At 41.7% G+C, this 19,062-nt stretch overlaps 3 protein-coding genes across 3 annotated transcripts; 2 read left to right on the top strand and 1 right to left on the bottom strand.

Annotated features, from left to right (window-relative positions):
- The first annotated feature begins 388 nt into the window (after window positions 1-388).
- Window positions 389-5,002, top strand: rad9a (RAD9 checkpoint clamp component A). Its single transcript, XM_061079942.1, has 12 exons — window positions 389-678; window positions 781-851; window positions 976-1,049; window positions 1,156-1,204; window positions 1,909-2,023; window positions 2,197-2,296; window positions 2,487-2,593; window positions 3,033-3,139; window positions 3,269-3,333; window positions 3,413-3,511; window positions 3,942-4,185; window positions 4,571-5,002. The coding sequence occupies exons 1-12, from the start codon at window positions 645-647 to the stop codon at window positions 4,685-4,687; spliced, it is 1,182 nt and encodes a 393-aa protein (XP_060935925.1). The 5' UTR covers window positions 389-644; the 3' UTR covers window positions 4,688-5,002.
- On the bottom strand, window positions 5,003-12,609 carry tbc1d10c (TBC1 domain family, member 10C). Its single transcript, XM_061079134.1, has 10 exons — window positions 12,543-12,609; window positions 11,675-11,815; window positions 9,978-10,077; window positions 9,637-9,744; window positions 9,386-9,492; window positions 9,078-9,192; window positions 8,767-8,832; window positions 8,493-8,682; window positions 7,949-8,106; window positions 5,003-7,766 (listed from the first exon to the last, which is right to left on the bottom strand). The coding sequence occupies exons 2-10, from the start codon at window positions 11,806-11,808 to the stop codon at window positions 5,223-5,225; spliced, it is 3,522 nt and encodes a 1,173-aa protein (XP_060935117.1). The 5' UTR covers window positions 11,809-11,815; window positions 12,543-12,609; the 3' UTR covers window positions 5,003-5,222.
- A 1,903-nt stretch (window positions 12,610-14,512) lies between these two features.
- ndufs8b (NADH:ubiquinone oxidoreductase core subunit S8b) lies at window positions 14,513-16,639 on the top strand. The gene is made up of 6 exons (XM_061080129.1): window positions 14,513-14,567; window positions 14,661-14,726; window positions 14,806-14,895; window positions 15,325-15,497; window positions 15,646-15,774; window positions 16,508-16,639. The coding sequence occupies exons 1-6, from the start codon at window positions 14,513-14,515 to the stop codon at window positions 16,637-16,639; spliced, it is 645 nt and encodes a 214-aa protein (XP_060936112.1).
- The last annotated feature ends 2,423 nt before the right edge of the window (window positions 16,640-19,062 follow it).

Below are 19,062 nucleotides of genomic sequence, written 5' to 3'. Positions count from 1 at the left end.
GTTGTTAACTCCTTAGATTTGTTGAAGTTAGCCTCCTTGCAGTTACTTTATTATATTAACACACTAACTATTTTTTATTTATTTAAAAATATTTAAATGTATTATTACTAAATGATCCTTATTATTGAGTAACAATATGAACTATATTAAAGTGTTAGTGATTCAAATCATTTAAATTATGCTGTTTGGATTTTTATAGTTAAAATACTGTTTTTTATAAAATAGTATTGTTTTATTATTGTTGAAGGATGTTTGAAGGGGCCATTTCTTTTTTAGGGAACTTTTCTTTTGACCGTTTTTTTTTTAGACACCCAACGCGCATGCGTGCAATCCTCCACGCCCCCCTCGACTTCCTGTCTCTCCGATTGGTCCACAGGGCGGAAGCGGACAATGGCGGCGTAAACAACGCTTGCTCGGTGCTGGAAACTGCAACGGTCGAGCCCCCATAGGAAGTCAAACTTATCACAACACTAGAATCAAAACACATGGAGCATGTTTTCGACACAGGGAAACATTTTACCCGATGTGAAAACAATCAAACCACCGCTGGTTCACTTTGCGCTGGTGTTTAAACGCTAGAGCCGGCTAACTTTTAGCATAGTTTGCTAACCTAACGGAAACAGTAGGAGCTATAGTTTGCAGGAATGGATTGCGTCGTGACGGGAGGAAACGTGAAAGGTATGGTCAGTCCTGTCTTAACAATAACATTAGATATGGAATGAATTAATTGTAATACTTGTGTTGTGGTCATGTGTGTGTGTGTCTGTGTGTACCGTCCAGTTCTGGCCAAAGCCATCCTCTCGCTGTCCAGGATCGGTGACGAGCTGTACGTGGAGCCACAGGACGACGGGGTGAGCTGCTGAGAGGCTCACGCACACGCACCGACACTTCCTGTTGCCGTGCACATGTCTTGTTGCTTCACATGGGTGTCAATGAAGAAGAGCTGATTTGTTTCTCTCTCTCTCTCTCTTGAAGCTCGCCCTGCGGTCTGTGAACTCCTCTCGGTCTGCATATGGCTGCTTCCTGTTCGCACCACTCTTCTTCACTAGGTACAGCCTCTCTTTCTGTGTGTGTGTTTGTGTGTGTCAGTGTGACTGTTCAAGACATTTCTCTGTGTCAGAGTTTTAAGCCAACTTCCCCTCACATTCCTCACAGGTACATCATCCCCAATGGGCAGGACTTCCGCTGCAAGATGGCTATAAAGGTGCTGAGACAGACACCAGCCTTTGTTCCCCTACTGTGAAATGAGTACTGTTTAAAACATCCATCACCTGCCGTCTCTGTGTAAATACAATGTTGTCGTCATACAAGAACTAGTAAAACTGTCAGCGTTTATTCCTGGTCTAATTTTTTCTTTTCGTCGTTCTACCTGAGTTTGCATTCGTACGACCATTTAGAAGCTGGAGTTGCACCTTGACCTTTTGTCTTGACCTCTTCTGCTTCATACTCACTAGTTTTTAAACTCAGACACAGTTCGTGATGTTACAACAAATTCAGGTTGTCACATCTTCTGCCGTTGTACTGTACACTGAGCAGCAGTAACCAACTTGTAACCATTTCCTTAACCTATTTATTATCTTTTGTTTTTCCCCTGAAACATACCAATCAACAATTACTTTTACATCAAAACATTTTTGGTTATTAATGATCCAATTTCTGTGATTAAGAGCAGAACCAGTAAGTGACTCTGTACTTAAACTTCAAAGACTATATTTCCTGTCAGAATGTGTCTATGGTACGGCTCTGTGGTTACGGCAGCAGTTTCAAAGAGCAGGATGTGTGTCACCAAGCAGTTGAATTGTTGCATGTCAACAAAATGTGGGGCACCTGTTCACTTGTAGATTTTAGAAATCAAAGTGCACATGTAATGTAAGTGCTGTGTTTCTGTCCTTCTCATGTTCCTCTCAGAGCGTGCAGGCCGTGTTCAGGTCTCTGGCGTCTCTCGAGAAGACGGTGGAAAAATGTCACATCGAGCAGGACAAGAAGAAGAACCGCCTCACCTTCACGCTGCACTGCAAACATGGTATCAGAACCTCACTTCCCCCTCAGACGGTTCACGGTTCTTAAAATGGATGATGTCATTACAGTTATCTCTTTTACTCCCACAGCTGTGTGGTTCTTTGCAGCACATCATATGCATTAATTGGTCTGTGTTCGGCTTGGAAAGAGTCTGAGTGTCCTTATTTTTTTCCACAGGTCTGCTGAAGACACATTACCTGTCTTTCCAGGACAGTGAAAGTTTACAGGCCGTGTTTGATAAAGAGAGATATGCCAATGTGTTCATGGCCCAGCCCAGGTTTATGGGATCTTTCTGCATTCTTCATTCTAAAAACATTATTTTAGTATCGCCTGTCTAATGCTTTTCTATCTCGGACCATCTCTGTTATATTTGACGTTTGTTTGGAATTTAAGTTGTTTATTAAGCCGTAGCTCGTTGCTTTCCTTCCTTCTCTCATCACATTCTGTTATGGCTCCTTCGTTCTCAGGCTGCTGGCGGACACAGTCGTGCATTTCCCTTCTTCTCTGGATGAAGTGACCATGTCGGTGAATGATGATCGGATGTGGTTCAGGAATCATGTGGATGACGAAGCAGGTGACGTGGTTGTCAATCTGTTCACTAGGCAGATACAGACTGACTTACTAAAGAAAGTTAATAAGTTTCCAAAAAAGAAGAAAAACTAAATGGACAAATAAACAAAGCTTGAGTGTATTTAATTATATTAATAATCCTGCATTCCATATTAATCATTGTGTTTTCAAAGCAGCCTTCTAATATTAAAATGAGATAGAGCTGATGCTAAAGGGAGGGGATGGATATGAACTCACTAGTGCCCTGGTGTGGTAAAAAGGCAAAACTACAGAATAACACTTTTCAGTGTTTGTTATCATTAGTCAATTGAAGTCGTTGATCAAAATTTGAGTGATAACCGCAATAGAATTTGAGAATACGTAATATTTTTATTTGTTTATATTTCTTTTTGAATGCCTTGATCCTCCTATCACTCATGCATTTCTATGTTGCTCCCTCTCAGAGCTGTCCAAGGCCATGCAGACAGAGCTGTGCCTGGCATCAGACGAGTTTGACCATTTCGCCGTCCGAGCTCACAACAGCGTCACATTTTGTCTGAAAGAGTTACGGGTGAGAAATCCTTTACAGACATTGAAAGCAATGTGGAAGCAGCTAAGATATGTTGTGGTCAGCTGATTAGATGATTTCTAATGTTGGCATGAATGAAGTTTAGTTCATTTTTTGTCATCTTTCCCGTAGGGTTTATTAGTGTTTGCAGAGTCCGCTAATCTCCCTATTTCTATATACTTTGATGAACCAGGAAGGTAAGGATACTCCCATACATACAGATATCATGTGATCGCTTGTGTTACAATGTACTGATATTTGCAATGTGGGTTTCAGCCCTGTGGTGCTTTCAGTAACGGACAGTGTCCTGGAGGGGAACTTTGTGCTCGCCACGCTCGCTGATGATTCCCACCAACGTAAAGACAACACTAGACGGTAAGTTCACGTCAGTCTATGAAATGCCAATGGCAGAACTGAAATCAGGAAATTAAAGCATTCAATCCAAGGATTCCAGTACCACCTGGGGGTCAATTGCATCCCTTGAGTGGAGAGTCAGTTGACCATAGACTGCAGGGGTGTGCACAGTAGTCGATGGTTTAATCCACAAAAGTTTTAAATAACATGAAATCCTACCATTCATGTTAGTTCACCTAAAAATTTATATTCTGCCATTATTCCTCAACAATATGCAGATGGAGGAATAGGGGAAGTTTTCTATGGGGTCTTAAAAAGTTCTAAATACGTTAAAATATTATGCACTAGGTCTTAAAAACATTTCACGACGCCTTCATTATATTAACATTCATTTAACACTGCTTTTTTACATCTTGAATTTACTTATTCTTATTTCTCTTCCACCTCTAAGAGCACACACCCCACCTCCTCCCCCTCCAGATGACTTCATGAACGATGACATAGACTCCTACCTCATCGCCATGGATACCAGCATGGCACCGGGTCCCTCGTCTGCAGGTCCACCCACACCCCCGTTAGCTAAATCCACAAACTCAAAACAGCCTGTTGCAGCCTATCACAGGACGAGGATACACAGTGAAGAAGAGGAGGAGAAAGATGAAACAGACGACTCGGACAGACCACCTAATAAGAAGGTATGGTTTACTTACTTGAATGTCATAAATGACTAAATGTTTTTTCAGAGTAAAAGCTCTCCATTCGCACGTCTTTATGTTTTTATAATTAATTAATTATTATTTATCCCTGAAAATTGAAGAGCTTTCCGTTTTGGAGATCATACAATCAATAGTAAAACAATCAAATACACATTATCTAACCTTAACTTACTTTAAAGCAATCAAACTCATAAATTTCATAAATCGTGAGCAGGTCCTAAGGCACACAATACACTTCTGTTTGACCTGTACCATTTTTGAGATATAATTATGTAAAACATTTGTAATAACTGTCATAACATCTATGGCACCTTGAACACTGAACAGTCCAATAATACCCCCCCCCTGTCTTGTCATCCCACAGTTCTGTTCCTTGTTCTTTGGATCCGTGCTTCCCCCATCTTCTCAGATGAGCACTCAACCAGTGACAAATCAGGAAGTGCTGGCCAGTGACAGTGAGGACGACACACAAGTAGAGTAACACTGGACCGATGGAATGTGGCTCGAGAGAGATGGACTGACCTGAAAGTGGATGCGTTTGTTTCCACTTTTATTTTTGTTGAACTGAGTCACCTGAACGACTTGAAAATGCAGACATGGACATCTGGGATCTTTATTTTCATCTTTACTGGCTTGTTATTTTATTACTTCATAATATTAATGGTGGAAACCTGGGATTATGTGAAAGAAGACATTGAAGCACTTCCTGTTTATTTTTGTTTGGAGTCTTTTCGGTTTGTGATCAGGGGGCAGCGAAAAGAAAGTCCCTCAGAATAAAACACAGCTATTTTTCAAATTATGTCAACATCATTTATTATTTATTTTCACGATAAAAGGTTTATATGCTCCAAAGATTAAGGGTGAGGTGAATGTTTCCTTCTCTAACCAGGAAGGATGAGATCTGGAATACATAGTTGTAAGGTTATGCAAAAATATGGCATTGGCCAAATGCCGCTTTAATCTTCATGCAGACAACTTAAAAATCGTATCCCTCCAGTCACTATTACAAACGTTTGTTAAAAGTAAGTTTCAGTGTGAGACGCAGAATATCGCAGTGTCTGTGAGCCAGTCTTTGCAAGTTGTTCGGGATCATGTCTACCTTTCTCCTTTTGCACTTGAAAACTTTTACCCCTCGTCTGCGGTTTCCTCTTCTCTCGCTCCTTCTCCATCTCCTTTTCCTTCTTCTTTCTCGCCCTCTCTTCCTCTTTGTCCCTTCTCTCTCGCTGCCGCCGTATCTTCCGTCTCTCTCTGGAACTAAGTGTCTCCTCGCCTTCTTCCTGAACCACTTTCCCCACCCCGGTTCCATCACTGAAGTCCTGAATCAAGATTTTGGGGACTTGCATTTTCTGTGCGCCTTTTTCCTTTGTCTTTTTGGACTGCTCTCCTCTCAGTCGGCGGAAGAAACCCAATCGTTTAGGGGTGGCAGCCGGCTCCTGCTCTTTCGCCGTCCTCTTTGTCACAGACGATGTTGAGGTGACTTCAGCAGACTGAGTCACATCAGGGGAAGTGTGGGTCGGGTTAACTGCTCTAGGATTGGGCTGTGATTCAGTGTGTTTAACTTCTGCGTGATAAGGGACAGGTTGTGGTTGACTCGTTTTCTGTGGAGCAGTGAAGAGTTCTGTGGAGAGCTTACGTGCCAACCTGGACCCATGGGAGCTGGCAGACTTGCGGACACAGAAATCACCTGAAGACCGGCTACTGCGGCGCCCAGAGGCTTGTGTCAGGCCACCGTTATTCGGCTCGGTCGGAAAATCACTTTTATTGTGTGTCTGTGAGTTACTGTCTATGTCTAAATTGTCTGTCACGTTAGGAGGAGAAATAAAGACGTTCTCCTCTTTTTCTTTCTCCTCTGAAGGACCCATAGTAACCCGGCTTGTCGGTTCTTCGGGGACAGGCTCCTCAGAGACAATTGTTTCCACTGAACTTATTTTCCCGTCCGGCTCGGCAGTGAGAGTCACTGCTTCAACCTGCTTTAAAATCTCCTCCAACACCGTAGATGTGACAGAGTCATTAGTCTCCATGTTTTTCTGAGTTTCAGTTTGTATTTCCCTTGCTTGTGTTTGATCATCAACAACCTGGGCCTCTGAGTGCACAGTCAAAGTGATTTGGTCTTTTTCCTGCGTGGGTTCGAATGTTGCCTGATTAGCCTCTTCCTCTGAACAGTGGGCAAAAGCTTCACTTGACTCTGTCACTGTGTTTTCTGTAACTGTTATTACAGTTTCTGTGTCAGCTACTACATCCTTGTCCTGTTGTTCTTGGATGCATTCAGGTAACGTCAGGATTAAGGTTTCTGCTTCTGTGTCTGTCCTTGAATCGCTTTGTTCTACTTCATTCTCTGATTCATCCTCTGTCGCTGCACTTTCCTCCATCTTTTCCTCACTTTCTTTCTCTGTTGGTGGGTGGAACTCTTCTTCGATTTCTTCCAACTCTTCAACCTGTGAGCCTTCGTCTGCCTGTGTGATCACTTCCTCCTGTGTTTCAGCCTCTGTTGTTGGATTTGTGCCAGCGAAAATCTCCTCTTCCTCCGACTCCGAGCCTTGAATTGTCTCAGTTCTTGTTTCTGAGACTTCGATGACCGTGTCCACCTGCAGCTGTTGATTGTTTTTACTTTCTGTCTCCTCCTCTGGTTTCATGTCAAACTGAATCATCTGTTCCTCACTTTGGTCTGCGGGTACTTCCATTTCCGTGTGTGTGAAAGCTTCTGCAGTAACATTCTGTGTCTCACTCTGGGTTTTTTCCACCGCAGCCAAATGTTCACTTTCTGAAACTTCTTCTTCGGTCTCCTCCGTCATGTCTTTGACCTCAGTTTCCTGGTCTTGGCCTTTGTGAGTCTGTGATTGGCTGTGAGAGCCCAGCTCCTCTTCCTGTATATGGTGAGAGGTATGTTCATTTAGCTGAAGAGTATTTTGGACAGGCTGGTCTTTGGCTGGACTTTGGTTTGGTTCGATCCCCACACTTGTTTCTTCTCTCTCAATTCTTTCATCCTTTGTCTCTTTAGGATGACTATCTTCCATTTCTGTCATTACTGTTTCAGCTCGGTCATTCTCTTTTTTTACTGTTTCTGTTTCTTCTGTGTGCTCTGTCAGTATATTTAGGATTTTAGCCATCTCCTTTGGTTCCTCTAAAAGTTCTTTCTCCTTACTTTGTCCTGTTAGTTTCACCTCACTTTGTTCTTTACATGCTTCCACGTCCACCTCCTCCTGAAGGTCCTGCACCTTATTAAAGTTTAAATAATTGCGGCTTCTCCAGTCATCTTTTGCTCCCAGCGAAAGATGCCTTACAACTTTACTTCCGCCTTTCCCCAACCTCTGAGGAAGCAGCGAAGGGGACAGCGTCAGAGTAGAGGCCGAGCGAGAGAGGGGGACAGAAAGGTTGCCTTTCTGTCGCTCTTTCCTATCCCTATCCTCCTGGTTCTGCCGAGACCTCGCCCACGCCACCTGGTGTCCCTGGCAGCGACCTCTTGGGTCAAATGTGGACGAAGGTCGGTCTTTTCTCCACTTTTCAAGCTCCTTCTCCGTTTGTTTCTCCAGATCTCTGGACGACAACGGCACCGAGCACACCTGAGTACAGGGAGAGGAAAACACTTAATTTACCACACTAACCTAAGTGTAACCACTGTTGATGTTGATCGCACCAGGACAAGTGATAGATACACTGGTGAAAAATACTGTTACCGTGGCAAACTGGTGCCTTCATGAAAATGAATGAGGGTTGATGGCAGTCAACGTAGTCAGTTCCTTACCTCTGCTATGAAGACATCGTCTTCATCTTGGACCTGCTCCCTGACGCCCCTCAGCCTCTCCAGAGTCTCCATCTGACCGTCACACTGCTTTCTCTGTTCGGCCCGACCCAGCACACGACGAACCAGCACCACGGCCACCTGGAGCAGCACCCGCACCCCTGCACATACGAGTAGAGAGGTCAGCGTGGACAGAGAGGTAGAAGAGACACCAGAGGGAACAGTGGCAAATATATCAAACCAATTTAAGCAGGGTTAAACCAAAAATACAAAATTGGTTTACATCAAATGATATTGATTTCACATTAGATTCAATTTTGTGAAGGGGTGGGGCCAAGGAAGAACCCATTCAATTTTTGGAGTACATCCAGTTTAACAGAAATTAAATTTGTCTTAACATGTCGAGATAGGGCGTCGGAATGCACTCTATGGTCTCACAGGACTTGCAGGTTACTTTGTTGATGAAATTACTCATTAAGTTGCCTCCCTTTTGGGAAACAATGTGATTTGTCTGATCCTAATCCTATGGCCTAGGTGGAGGATGTACCGTAGCAGAAAAACAGGTCCCAGACTCGTAGCAGAGTGTTGAATGGCAGGTGGCGTGTGAACAGACACATAAGCCAATCAGTGGCGTACATGAGGGGCTCCACTTCGTGGTGCTGCAGGTGTTTATGAGCAGCTGGACACGTCCGTCTCAAGACCCAGGTCAACATGCCGGCATCAAACAGGACGCCCTCCTACATGTCACAGGGCAGAAGGTAAAAGGTTTGCAAGTATCAGGAGCATTTCCTGTGATATGTGGGGAACATGCATGTTCTCACCAACAGGGGGCTGTAGTATCCCGGAAGGTACTGCTCACTGATCTGCACCAAACACCAGAAGGCCTCCTGTAGGAGTCAAACAGGGTCAATTTTAGATGATGTGATTTGATTGGATTTATTACCCTGTTAGAACCAAGGTAGTTATATCTAAAGCAGTCTTCGTGCCAAGGGACAGGCTGTTGCTAAACTGCCAGTACAGTTATACAGATTCAGTGTCTGAAAGGGGCTTTTGTTTCTCCACTTCAAATTCAGATGAATAAAATGTTTTGCAGGGTATTTATTTAATAGATGAAATTAAACTTGATATCTACCTCAGCAGGCATGTTCATCAGCAGCACTGCAGCTACAGGCCCTTGTGCCTGGCAGTAACCCTCCTCTGGTTGGAACTGAGTGAAGGCTTTCAACACCCGGAACAAACCCTGCTGCCTACACACACACACACACACACAGACACACACCATAACAGACAGTTCAACAAGTTTAGAAGATCCTGCTTAGATGAAACTCACTTGAGAGATTAATTTAGAGATTACTTTCTTGTCTAAAATAAGTAATACTTCGCAGCAGAGACAGAGATGCAGAGATGTGGTGGGACTAAGCCTGTAGAGACGTTTCCTACCCGTGTCCATCTTTGCAGAGGAACATTTCGTGAAATGGAAACTGTCGGTCCAGGTCTCTTTCAATCACATCCACCCAGCTCTGCAGAGCGGACTGCGAGTCCAGAACCTGGCACAGAAACAGAAGAGACTTAACTGATATAATGATATAAATGTGACATGAAACAATTGAGAAACTGGAGCCAGAAAATGGCCGGCATATTTGTTGCTAATCAACTAATTGTTGTTGGCACTATTAACTAGGTGTTCTTGCCTTGTAGAGGTTTTTATTTTGTTTCATCCTGTCAGTGGCTGCACTCAGCAGAGGCCAGCACTTTGCCCTCAGGGAGGCAGGGATGCCTTTTTGACACTGTTCTTTGACCTGAAGGGACACACGTGACAGAGACACAGGCTCAACCCAGAGCAGATTCAAACATGTGACTACAGCAACACAATTCTGGATTTTAACTTTTTTTTTTTACGATATGAGGGCAAACAGGTAATAATGATTGCTCTATACCAGGACCCTGCTGAGATAAATCAGCTATACTGAGTTCAGCAGTCATTACATTTTAAGGGTTATTTACTGACTCTGTGTCTTAAGATGGGACACACCTTACTGGTCTTCTTGGACATTATACGATCCCACTGGAGAATGATGCTGATCCACTTGTTCTCCCTCTGCCTGACCAACTCTGGTGGTGGGCCCACACTCCTGACACAAAACACCAGGTAAGTATTTTACAACAACTGTATTCTGATAGCAATGACATACTTACTATGTATCTCACCCATTAACTTTACAGTATTAATGCTCATTTAACTGCAGACCTTTATGTCACTGTGCCATGTTTCTGCATGCACTTTAATGTGTTGTCGTTTCTGAAAAGGCAGTGCTCCGAAAAAACAAGACAGGAAACAGGAAAACCACACGTTAGCAGTGTTACGTCTCCATGGCAACAAGTCAGGATGTCAGCACTGGGGACAGTGCGAAGACGACAGGTGGCTATTCTTGTGTCCTATTCACTCACATTGTTTTCATTTAGAGTTTGCCACCACAAGTTTTTTCATGATTGTTTTTAATGTGGTGTAAATACAAAGTCTTACTAATATCTGACATTGAAAGTGTTCAGTATTTTACACGTTTCTGATTCATTATTGTATTTTTGATTATTGCAGCCTCGCCAGAGTCCTGTGACGTTGCAGTAGGTTTGATCTCTTCCTTGTTCCGCTTCAGCATTTAATCCTCGTCCATACAATTTAAAGCCACCGCGGGTAGCATGTCTCTGCTGAACAGAGCAGTAATTGTTTAGATGACTCTATAAAACCACACTTGTGAAAAATCCTGCAACATGTTTAACTTTAGATTCCGTGCAGAGTTTAATCCTTTCTCGTGGTTTTTCACCTCATCTGATCTCACAGTACAGAGATCAGCATTGGGGAAACAGCCATGTTTTTCTCTCTGTGTTAACAAGGCTTCCTTTCACCTCTTAGCAGAGACATTTTTCTGCACACTAACAATGCTTTTTATTCTCTAATCAATTCACTGGTCGTCAGATGACATGATCTCTGTAGACATACGTGCTTTTACTGTGGAAGGAAATTACTTGTTTTGAGGAAAATCTAATTTATGGGCCCTTTAAAACTTATAGTTAACCTGCAGCCTTATGATGGAACAATTATTCAACTTTTACATAACTTTTTTTTTATAACGATGCCAATGACAATAATTGAATCTTAAGTTATTTAAGGTCTGAAAGCACAAGCACAGTATAGGAACATAAATGCTGAAGTGTACTGTTGACTGAAATGTGTATACGAACATATTGTATATCAATATGAATTTATTTCGACATTGGTTATAGGATCTAAGAGCTTTGAATTTTCTTATGTTTCATACTCAATTGTTTATTTTGAATCTGTGTAAATTGGTCCATGTCATTCTGTGAGCTTGATGTGACAATTTGAATATTCTTTGTTGATGTTGCAATAAAGTATTGAATCTTGAATCTATTATGTGATAACAATGTATAAAAATCTCACCAATCCATCTCAATATGATCACACACATTTAAAAACCTTTTCTTAAGTAATGAAAATAAATAAATTAATCTTGGTAATGGACTGACATTTTAAGACCCCACATTGTGTTTTTTTTTGGAGTGAATGTATATGTTTTTTAAAAATTTGTGGACATTAGGATCTGCATGTTTGTTAATTTTGGCCAAGCAACACCATTTAGTTATTTAACAGCCTATATTTAACAGTTGCAGTCACAGTAAGAAAAGACATGCACAGATGGAAGTGCTCACCCAGCAGTGGATCCATTGGTCAGAATAAATCCAAAGCGGTCGGTCTCAGGCTCGAGACTGACCTCTGACCCTGCATCAGATCCAGAGCCCTCCTCTTCACTGAGGTTCCTCTGGACTGGACTCAATGCACTCATTATCTTACTGAGAGGAGAAGAGTAGGGTAGCATAACTCAACTGGTCGTCTGTTATTATGATTATGAATGAAAACTGATGTGACTGCCTCAGAGATCATTCCTCCCACTTGGGCTGGGCAATAAAATGATAACAATAATTATCACAATACAATTTTCATCAATAGCATATTTTAAAAAGAACATTATGTATTGATACATTATTCATGCGGTGAGTGAGCAAAGTGAGGAGGTATAATGACTAACTGACCTCCATCAGTGTTGCTGTTTATCAAGTGTTTCTCTGCTCATGAAGAGGAGCTAAAACCACAACCTTCACTCAAGAGCAAAAATCTTTAAACTTAAACAAAAATAGTAATGAGACATTTATCATGATGATTATCTTTATCCACCGATATCAACATTTCTGTTTTGATAAAGTTTTTCGCCATATTGTGCAGCCCTATACCTCCCACATGTAAAAATATAAAAGATGTGCAACTCCTTAAGCCCTTCCATAAGTATGTGTTGTAGTTGTTGGTGACATGCAAACAATTTCTGTTGATGCTCAATAGAAATCACTCTGCCGTGTTTAGTTTTAAATAACATGTATTACCACTCTTTTATTCAAGCCAGGCTGGTAATTATACAGTTTTTTGTATAAACCGATCCATTAAGTAATCTAAACACATCACAAGGACATGTCAAATCCCAAACAGCGGTTAAATCTCTTAAAATAGCTATAAAAACGAAAATACCTTTTACATTTCCGTCCTGTTGATCAGTCGCTGCTGAGGATGTGAAGTGTGAAATCCTCCAGTGAAGTGAGGAAGACGAACTTCCTCCCTCTCTCTTACTCATTTGTACTCTCTCACCCCTCCCTTTGCTCCTCCTCTCAGCTTTACAAATCCACAATGCCTCTTAAATCAGCTTCCCTTTGTCAATCAATGCAGGGCTGCTGCGAAAACATGCTGATTCAACATCAATTTAGTTAGGGAGTATGCAGAGTTAGTTTAATTGTGTGTGTGCAATGCCCTAGACATGCTGCTGTTACACAATAATTACCCAAGTTGGAAACAATAGAGAACATATCTATATATCTGTGTATCCATCTATCCATCTATCCATCTATCCATCTATCCATCTATCCATCTATCCATCTATCCATCTATCCATCTATCCATCTATCCATCTATCCATCTATCCATCTATCTATCTATCCATCCATCTATCTATCAGACATGACATGAGAGATTACGTCAAGTGCTTCTTCTGGTCTGGATGACTTTATTGACACTTTTGCTCGCTGTAGGAAATGTAACAACAACACAACTCCTAATGTTCTTAAAATAAAGTGGACAATATCAACAAGAGTGCATTTGTCTGCTATTCCCTTACTGAGAATGTGAAATCGACGAGGTGCACGTGAATGCAGCATTGGTACAACTGCGTAGTTCAGGGTCAGCTGTGTGTTCCTGCTCAACAGTCACTCAACTAAAAGGTGAGCGCGGTTAAAATATGATTATTGAGATGACATTTTTCAGTCTATGATCATTTTAAGCTTCGGGAGCAGGAGCCATTTTGAATTAATCAAGTTGCTACTAATTATCTGTTAAATTACATTAAATCAACCTGCTCCTCTGACAGAGAAGTTGGTGATAGACCTTATTGTTCCATGTTATCAGATAAATATAAACTTATTTTGTGTGGTGAGCATGCTTTTACTAAATAAAAAGAATTATGTAACACATTTAAACATTTGAACCTATTAACGGTGGATTTATTTGAAACGACGCGTTCACGTGCCTCGTACAGAGTTCGTGAAAACGAGTATCCGTGCAACATAACTGAAAATAAAATCATTCAAGCCGTTTGCAAGACTGTGACTAAGCATTAAGACGTCATATCAATCAATAAAAAAAGCTGATTAAAAATAAACGACGTTATATAGTGGGGGGGCTACATATGGTATGACCGTTTTTGACTCATTCAACATAGTTAATTCACGGCTATTCTCTCTTATTATTTGTTTTTAAAAGTACGATACTATCTGCTGGTCTTGTGACGGTGGCTAAACATCTTTGAATTCTCCGGGGAATGCTCCTTCACCGTTTAAACTGGATTGATCAATCGTTATTCCCATTTTGATCAAAATTCCCTGAACGTGCCACACCGCTGACGTCATAGCAGGGATTTGGGGCGCCAGATTACAGTGTGGATGTTCTCAATCAGCTGCTCTCTCTCTCTCCCTCTCCCTCCCTCACCCCTGGTTACAGCGATGATATAATCCACTGTGAACATTTTAAATCCTCTAACACACAAATACTGAAAAACGCATAAAAATATATCAATGTCCACATGATGACTTACATTGGCTGCCATCAGGAATGCATTTCAGATTGCATGCATGTAAAACAAGTAGGGAGGGGTCTAGGTTTATTCCGGGGGCCATCTGAATGGTTGGGGATGATCAGTTTACCTCAATGAATGCACTTGCACTTCCGGTTTGTTAGTGTGTTAATCTGGCATTTTCAATATGACATATTTGTATGTTTATTTTTTATTTTCTAAATGTGTGTTTTTAGATTTGTGAGTATCGACAAGCAGTGTTGTGTGGATGAATGGTCTGTGATTTATGTTTGCTCTCCTGCTTTCTTTGAATCGCCCCAGCTATTTTGAAAGTGTCTCACTTATTTCAAGTCGCTGCCCCTCTCTCCTCTCTGCTCAGATGTCCAACGTCACTGCACTCAGCCTGCGACTTCTCCACTGCTACTCAAAGCACGGTACTACTGAAGCAGGTGTCAATAAATTATGTGATATATGTTTGCACAAAATCAGGCCTCATCTCATCACATTTGTATCCTTTGTATCATCAGGTACATCTGGACATGGTCCTGGTGTCATGCGCCCGTTTAGTCTCAGTGTGCAGAGGGAGGGTTTCAGTAAGTACTGCTGCCAACCAACAGCTCTGCAAGATATATTTATTGAGATTATTCTGAGCCAACTTGTCTCTGTTTGCAGAGTACGTGAACACTCTGGAGCTGCCAACAGACCTGAGGTCCATCACCGACCGGGCTGCAACAACCCTCTTGTGGACTGAACTTTTCAGAGGTCAAACATCACTCACACACACGCACACACACACACGCACGCACACACACACACACACACACACACACACACACACACACACACACACACACACACACACACACACACACACACACACACACACACACACACGCACCCTGTATCATGTGTAGAGTTAAAGGATACGCCTATCTGCCCACAGATCTCCAAAAAACGATTAAAGGCAAATAGAAGTAGCAACACCACAGCTCCTTCATTAAAACAAACAGTCCCCACATTTACTAGTTTTTTTGTTTGTTTGAAAGTGTTTTATGAAACAATGCTACCTTTTCTGAAAATTAAAACGTCTTTTTAAATAGAAGGGGTCACACTGCTTTGCACAAGTTAGACATAGACATATAGATAAAACAGTCATCACCTCTTTGTTCCTTTGGCCAACCCTCCCTCCAGGTTTGGGGATGACCATGAGTTACTTGTTCCGTGAACCGGCCACCATCAACTACCCATTTGAGAAGGGACCTCTGTCACCCCGCTTCCGTGGAGAGCACGCCCTCCGCCGCTACCCTAACGGAGAGGAGCGCTGCATTGCCTGTAAACTGTGCGAGGCCGTCTGCCCTGCTCAGGTGACAACCCAGTTCCTGCTTTGACCAAACAGCCAATATGACTGTAATGTTTACTTTTATAAGCTCTGATTAATTATCTGCTGAAATTCCCTGTTTGTCCTTTCTGACTCTGTCTCTTCTATTCATTCCGTTTCTATGTTAAACCCAGGCCATCACCATTGAAGCTGAGACTCGAGCTGACGGCAGCAGGAGGACTACGCGCTACGACATTGATATGACCAAGTGTATTTACTGCGGCTTCTGCCAGGAGGCCTGCCCTGTTGATGCCATTGTGGAGGTAGGAAACAGATTCTGAATATATTCTGTGGAGCTGAATCAAGGTGGATGTTGGGAGAGTAAAACTGTATTTCCGTTACTTTCCTCTAGACATTTGTATATTATTTATTTACTCTGCATACCATCACATGATGTGACACACTACACTTGGTGTGCATGTTTCTGAATAAACTGTCACAAGCAGTCATGAGGGTGACATGAGGATCCTCTAGTGCTCACAGCCCAGTACCATGCATCTCAATTGCAACATCACAGACTGTGCAGGAAATTACTGATGCCCCAATCCAGGTCTGGGAGGAGATCACCCAAACCATCTGCAGACTCACTAGAAGCATGTCCAGATGATGAACATGCTTCTGCACACGGAGGACACACTACTGAGTCACATTATGAGTTGTCGTGATACAATCATGCCTGCCTGTGATTTCATTTTTTATTTACTTAGATTTTCTGTACGGTTTTCAATCCAGCCCACAAGGTGATATTTTAATTTACTGGTGATACAACAGTGAAGATTTTCAATTTGGAATCATTCGTTCATCAAGATCTAAGTGTTCCCTAAATGTTTTTTATGCACAGTTTGATAATTTGTTATGCACAAATTATCAAACTGTGCATAACTTACTCAACCCACCATCAAAATCCTATAGCACAATATGAAACTGAACATATGTGTGGATTTTGACATGCAAACATCATATCTTTCTTTTCTTCTTTGTCAATCTCTCCACCAGGGTCCAAACTTTGAATTTTCCACAGAGACCCACGAGGAGCTGCTGTACAACAAGGAGAAGCTGCTGAACAATGGAGACAGATGGGAGGCGGAGATAGCAGCCAACATACAAGCAGACTACCTGTACAGATAGACTGTTTAATCTGCACACTGACAACAAAGACGTGTGACACGTGAAATGATGTGTCTCATCATCGTTCTATGCACTAAAGAGATTACTGGTAGTGAAGCCTTGTAGCCTCAGACTCTGTCATCAGAATTGAGAAAAAACATAAAAACGCACAATTCACTTCTTGTGTTTTATTGATATTGCATTTTTAGGGCCCGAGCAGCGAACTGTAGGAGACAGTAAGTGGCTCTATAGAAATTGTAAGGATTGTTATTTTTTTTTCAGGCAAATTAATTGTTTTTTTGAGGGCTTCGACATGCTCATATTTGTGGTGTGGAGTCAAAGTTCATCAACTCGCCATTACACAAGAAATGGCTATAAATTCGCTGTTCATTCATATGCAGACATTCATATGGTTTTAAGGAATGGGCGTGGCAAAATAACTGACTAGCATCCCATAAAGGGCAGCCCGGCACTACGATTGGCCGACATCTAAAAAATTCTATAGGGCCATGTGTCTTTTCATGACAAACAAAAAAGTATCTTGGATAGATATGCTAGACCAAACAGGAAGCCCGCCAATTTGGCTTCGGTGGCCATTTTGGCCATTTTCTACAATTTTACTTGTCGTAGGTCTTTCATCAGATCAACTTCAACTCCTGGGAATCTCATCTCACCAAGATGGAGATATGAACTACCTCAATATATTTGATTTCATCACACGGTGTGACCGTAGCCTGGCGTAGCATTTTGATGACGCACCATCGAAACATGAGGTTCTATATCTCGGACATATTTTGTCCAATCGAGTCCAAACTAGACATGTAAGAAAGAATCCCAGTCTGATGACATCTAAACAGAAAGCATTGCTTAGAATCACAACGCCACCTGCTGGCTGCAGGAAGTGACTTTCATGTCCCAGTGTCAGTGATGTTAGATTCCTTTGATGTCATAGATGCAATGGTGAAAGATTTAGACGATCTGACCAGATCTATTAGTCTAGTATAGTGATAGGGATAGCACCACCTACTGGCAAAAGGAGGTAAGCCTCGTTTTAAAACTAAATTGAATTTAGATACAGTTTTCATTATGGGGTCTAACTTGATGGGCTTGACCGTAACGCAGGATTAGTGAGCGTGGTCCAGCGGGGCATGACAGACGCAGGAAGTGAAGCGTTTATCCTTGCCGCAGTGCGCAAACGCATGTTGTGTAGTGTAACTTAAGTATTTTACCCGCTTTTATCTAAGCAAGCTTAATCCGTCCACCAGGTGTCTTGTCGCACTCTGAAGATGAGTTACAAGGACCACTGTAGGACAAGGGCTCCTTCAGGGCCAGGCGACCCGTCAGAGATGGTCGCCAGTCTGATCAATTTATCTTCTGAAGTTGATATCATAAACTGTAACCCATGCAATCTATGCACATGCTTGTTAAAGACTATCTTCTACTGCACTTTAAGAAAACAAGGTTCATCTTATTTAATAGGTTGGACATTTCTGAAATTGTATTTATGTATGTTGCTGACGCTATTTAGGAAAGTGAAAGAAGTAAATCCGGTTTTGAAACTTTAACTGTCTGTTGTATTGAAGCTGGTGCTTAAACAATTAGTCGAGTGATAGATTAGTAGTAAATGCCAATTGGTTTGCTATATAATCTATTGTTCAAAACATCTGGATCCAGCTTATAATATGTGAGGAGTCGCTGCTTTTCTTAGTTTTGTATAACATCAAGTGTATTTTGTGGACATTTTTGGCTTTGTTGGTTTCAGAAAGTGAACAGTGTGTTTAGGGGACTTATATTAATGAATATGTGCAATCCAAATGAAAGTCTGGATCTAGTGAATTTTAATAAACAATTTGGGCCTTGGTTGAGGTTTCTACTATAATGAATGCTAGTTGAGTTAATTCTGTAATAGATAATAGGTTCACCAGAGTTTAATATTAATTAGAGCTAAAGAGACCAAGCAATGAAATAAAACTCAACTGAGGGAATAAACACCAATAATCGATATTTAATTCAAATAATACTGTCTGGCTGTTGATTTGTTGGTATGTGTTAACTTACGTCACTTACTCTTTAGGACGTGATAGCAAATTCAATATAGTTGTTCAATTGATTGGATTAATCAATCGTAATTTAGCGTATGGTTAACATTGTTTCTGATATCTAGACCAATGCATTATTTATTTAGTTTACGGGCATATTGACAAGCATTAGTTGTTATGTATTAATACTGCAGCATGTGAGTCTGTGATCAGGGACTTGGTGGTTGTGATGCTACAATAGGAGCAGTAAACACAGTGTGTACAGAAGCTGGATCTCAGGATTTTAAATGAATAGCTCTGAGTGATTTTCCACGATGTGTCGCACTCCACAGACTGTGGCGCTACGCACTCTAAGGGTTTTTTCTTTGAGCGCCGGGCTTGTCACGTGATAAGGGCGGAAACTGC

The sequence above is a fragment of the Limanda limanda genome, chromosome 10 (genome assembly GCF_963576545.1).
Source record: "Limanda limanda chromosome 10, fLimLim1.1, whole genome shotgun sequence".
NCBI lineage: Eukaryota > Metazoa > Chordata > Actinopteri > Pleuronectiformes > Pleuronectidae > Limanda > Limanda limanda.
This window is presented reverse-complemented; position numbering and strand designations above follow the sequence as displayed.

What these genes read in the sequence shown, in the direction of transcription:
- ndufs8b (XM_061080129.1), top strand. Translation starts at nt 14,513, where the DNA reads ATGTCCAACGTCACTGCACTCAGCCTGCGACTTCTCCACTGCTACTCA. An exon ending in AGGCCGTCTGCCCTGCTCAG is followed by an intron (nt 15,498 to 15,645) that starts GTGACAACCCAG and finishes TGTTAAACCCAG; the next exon opens with GCCATCACCATTGAAGCTGA. An exon ending in CTGTTGATGCCATTGTGGAG is followed by an intron (nt 15,775 to 16,507) that starts GTAGGAAACAGA and finishes TCTCTCCACCAG; the next exon opens with GGTCCAAACTTTGAATTTTC.
- tbc1d10c (XM_061079134.1), bottom strand. Translation starts at nt 11,808, where the DNA reads ATGAGTGCATTGAGTCCAGTCCAGAGGAACCTCAGTGAAGAGGAGGGC. An exon ending in AAAATAAAAACCTCTACAAG is followed by an intron (nt 9,493 to 9,636) that starts GCAAGAACACCT and finishes TTTCTGTGCCAG; the next exon opens with GTTCTGGACTCGCAGTCCGC. An exon ending in GGACCTGTTTTTCTGCTACG is followed by an intron (nt 8,107 to 8,492) that starts GTACATCCTCCA and finishes TCGTATGTGCAG; the next exon opens with GGGTGCGGGTGCTGCTCCAG.
- rad9a (XM_061079942.1), top strand. Translation starts at nt 645, where the DNA reads ATGGATTGCGTCGTGACGGGAGGAAACGTGAAAG. An exon ending in CGTAAAGACAACACTAGACG is followed by an intron (nt 3,512 to 3,941) that starts GTAAGTTCACGT and finishes TCCACCTCTAAG; the next exon opens with AGCACACACCCCACCTCCTC. An exon ending in ACAGACCACCTAATAAGAAG is followed by an intron (nt 4,186 to 4,570) that starts GTATGGTTTACT and finishes GTCATCCCACAG; the next exon opens with TTCTGTTCCTTGTTCTTTGG.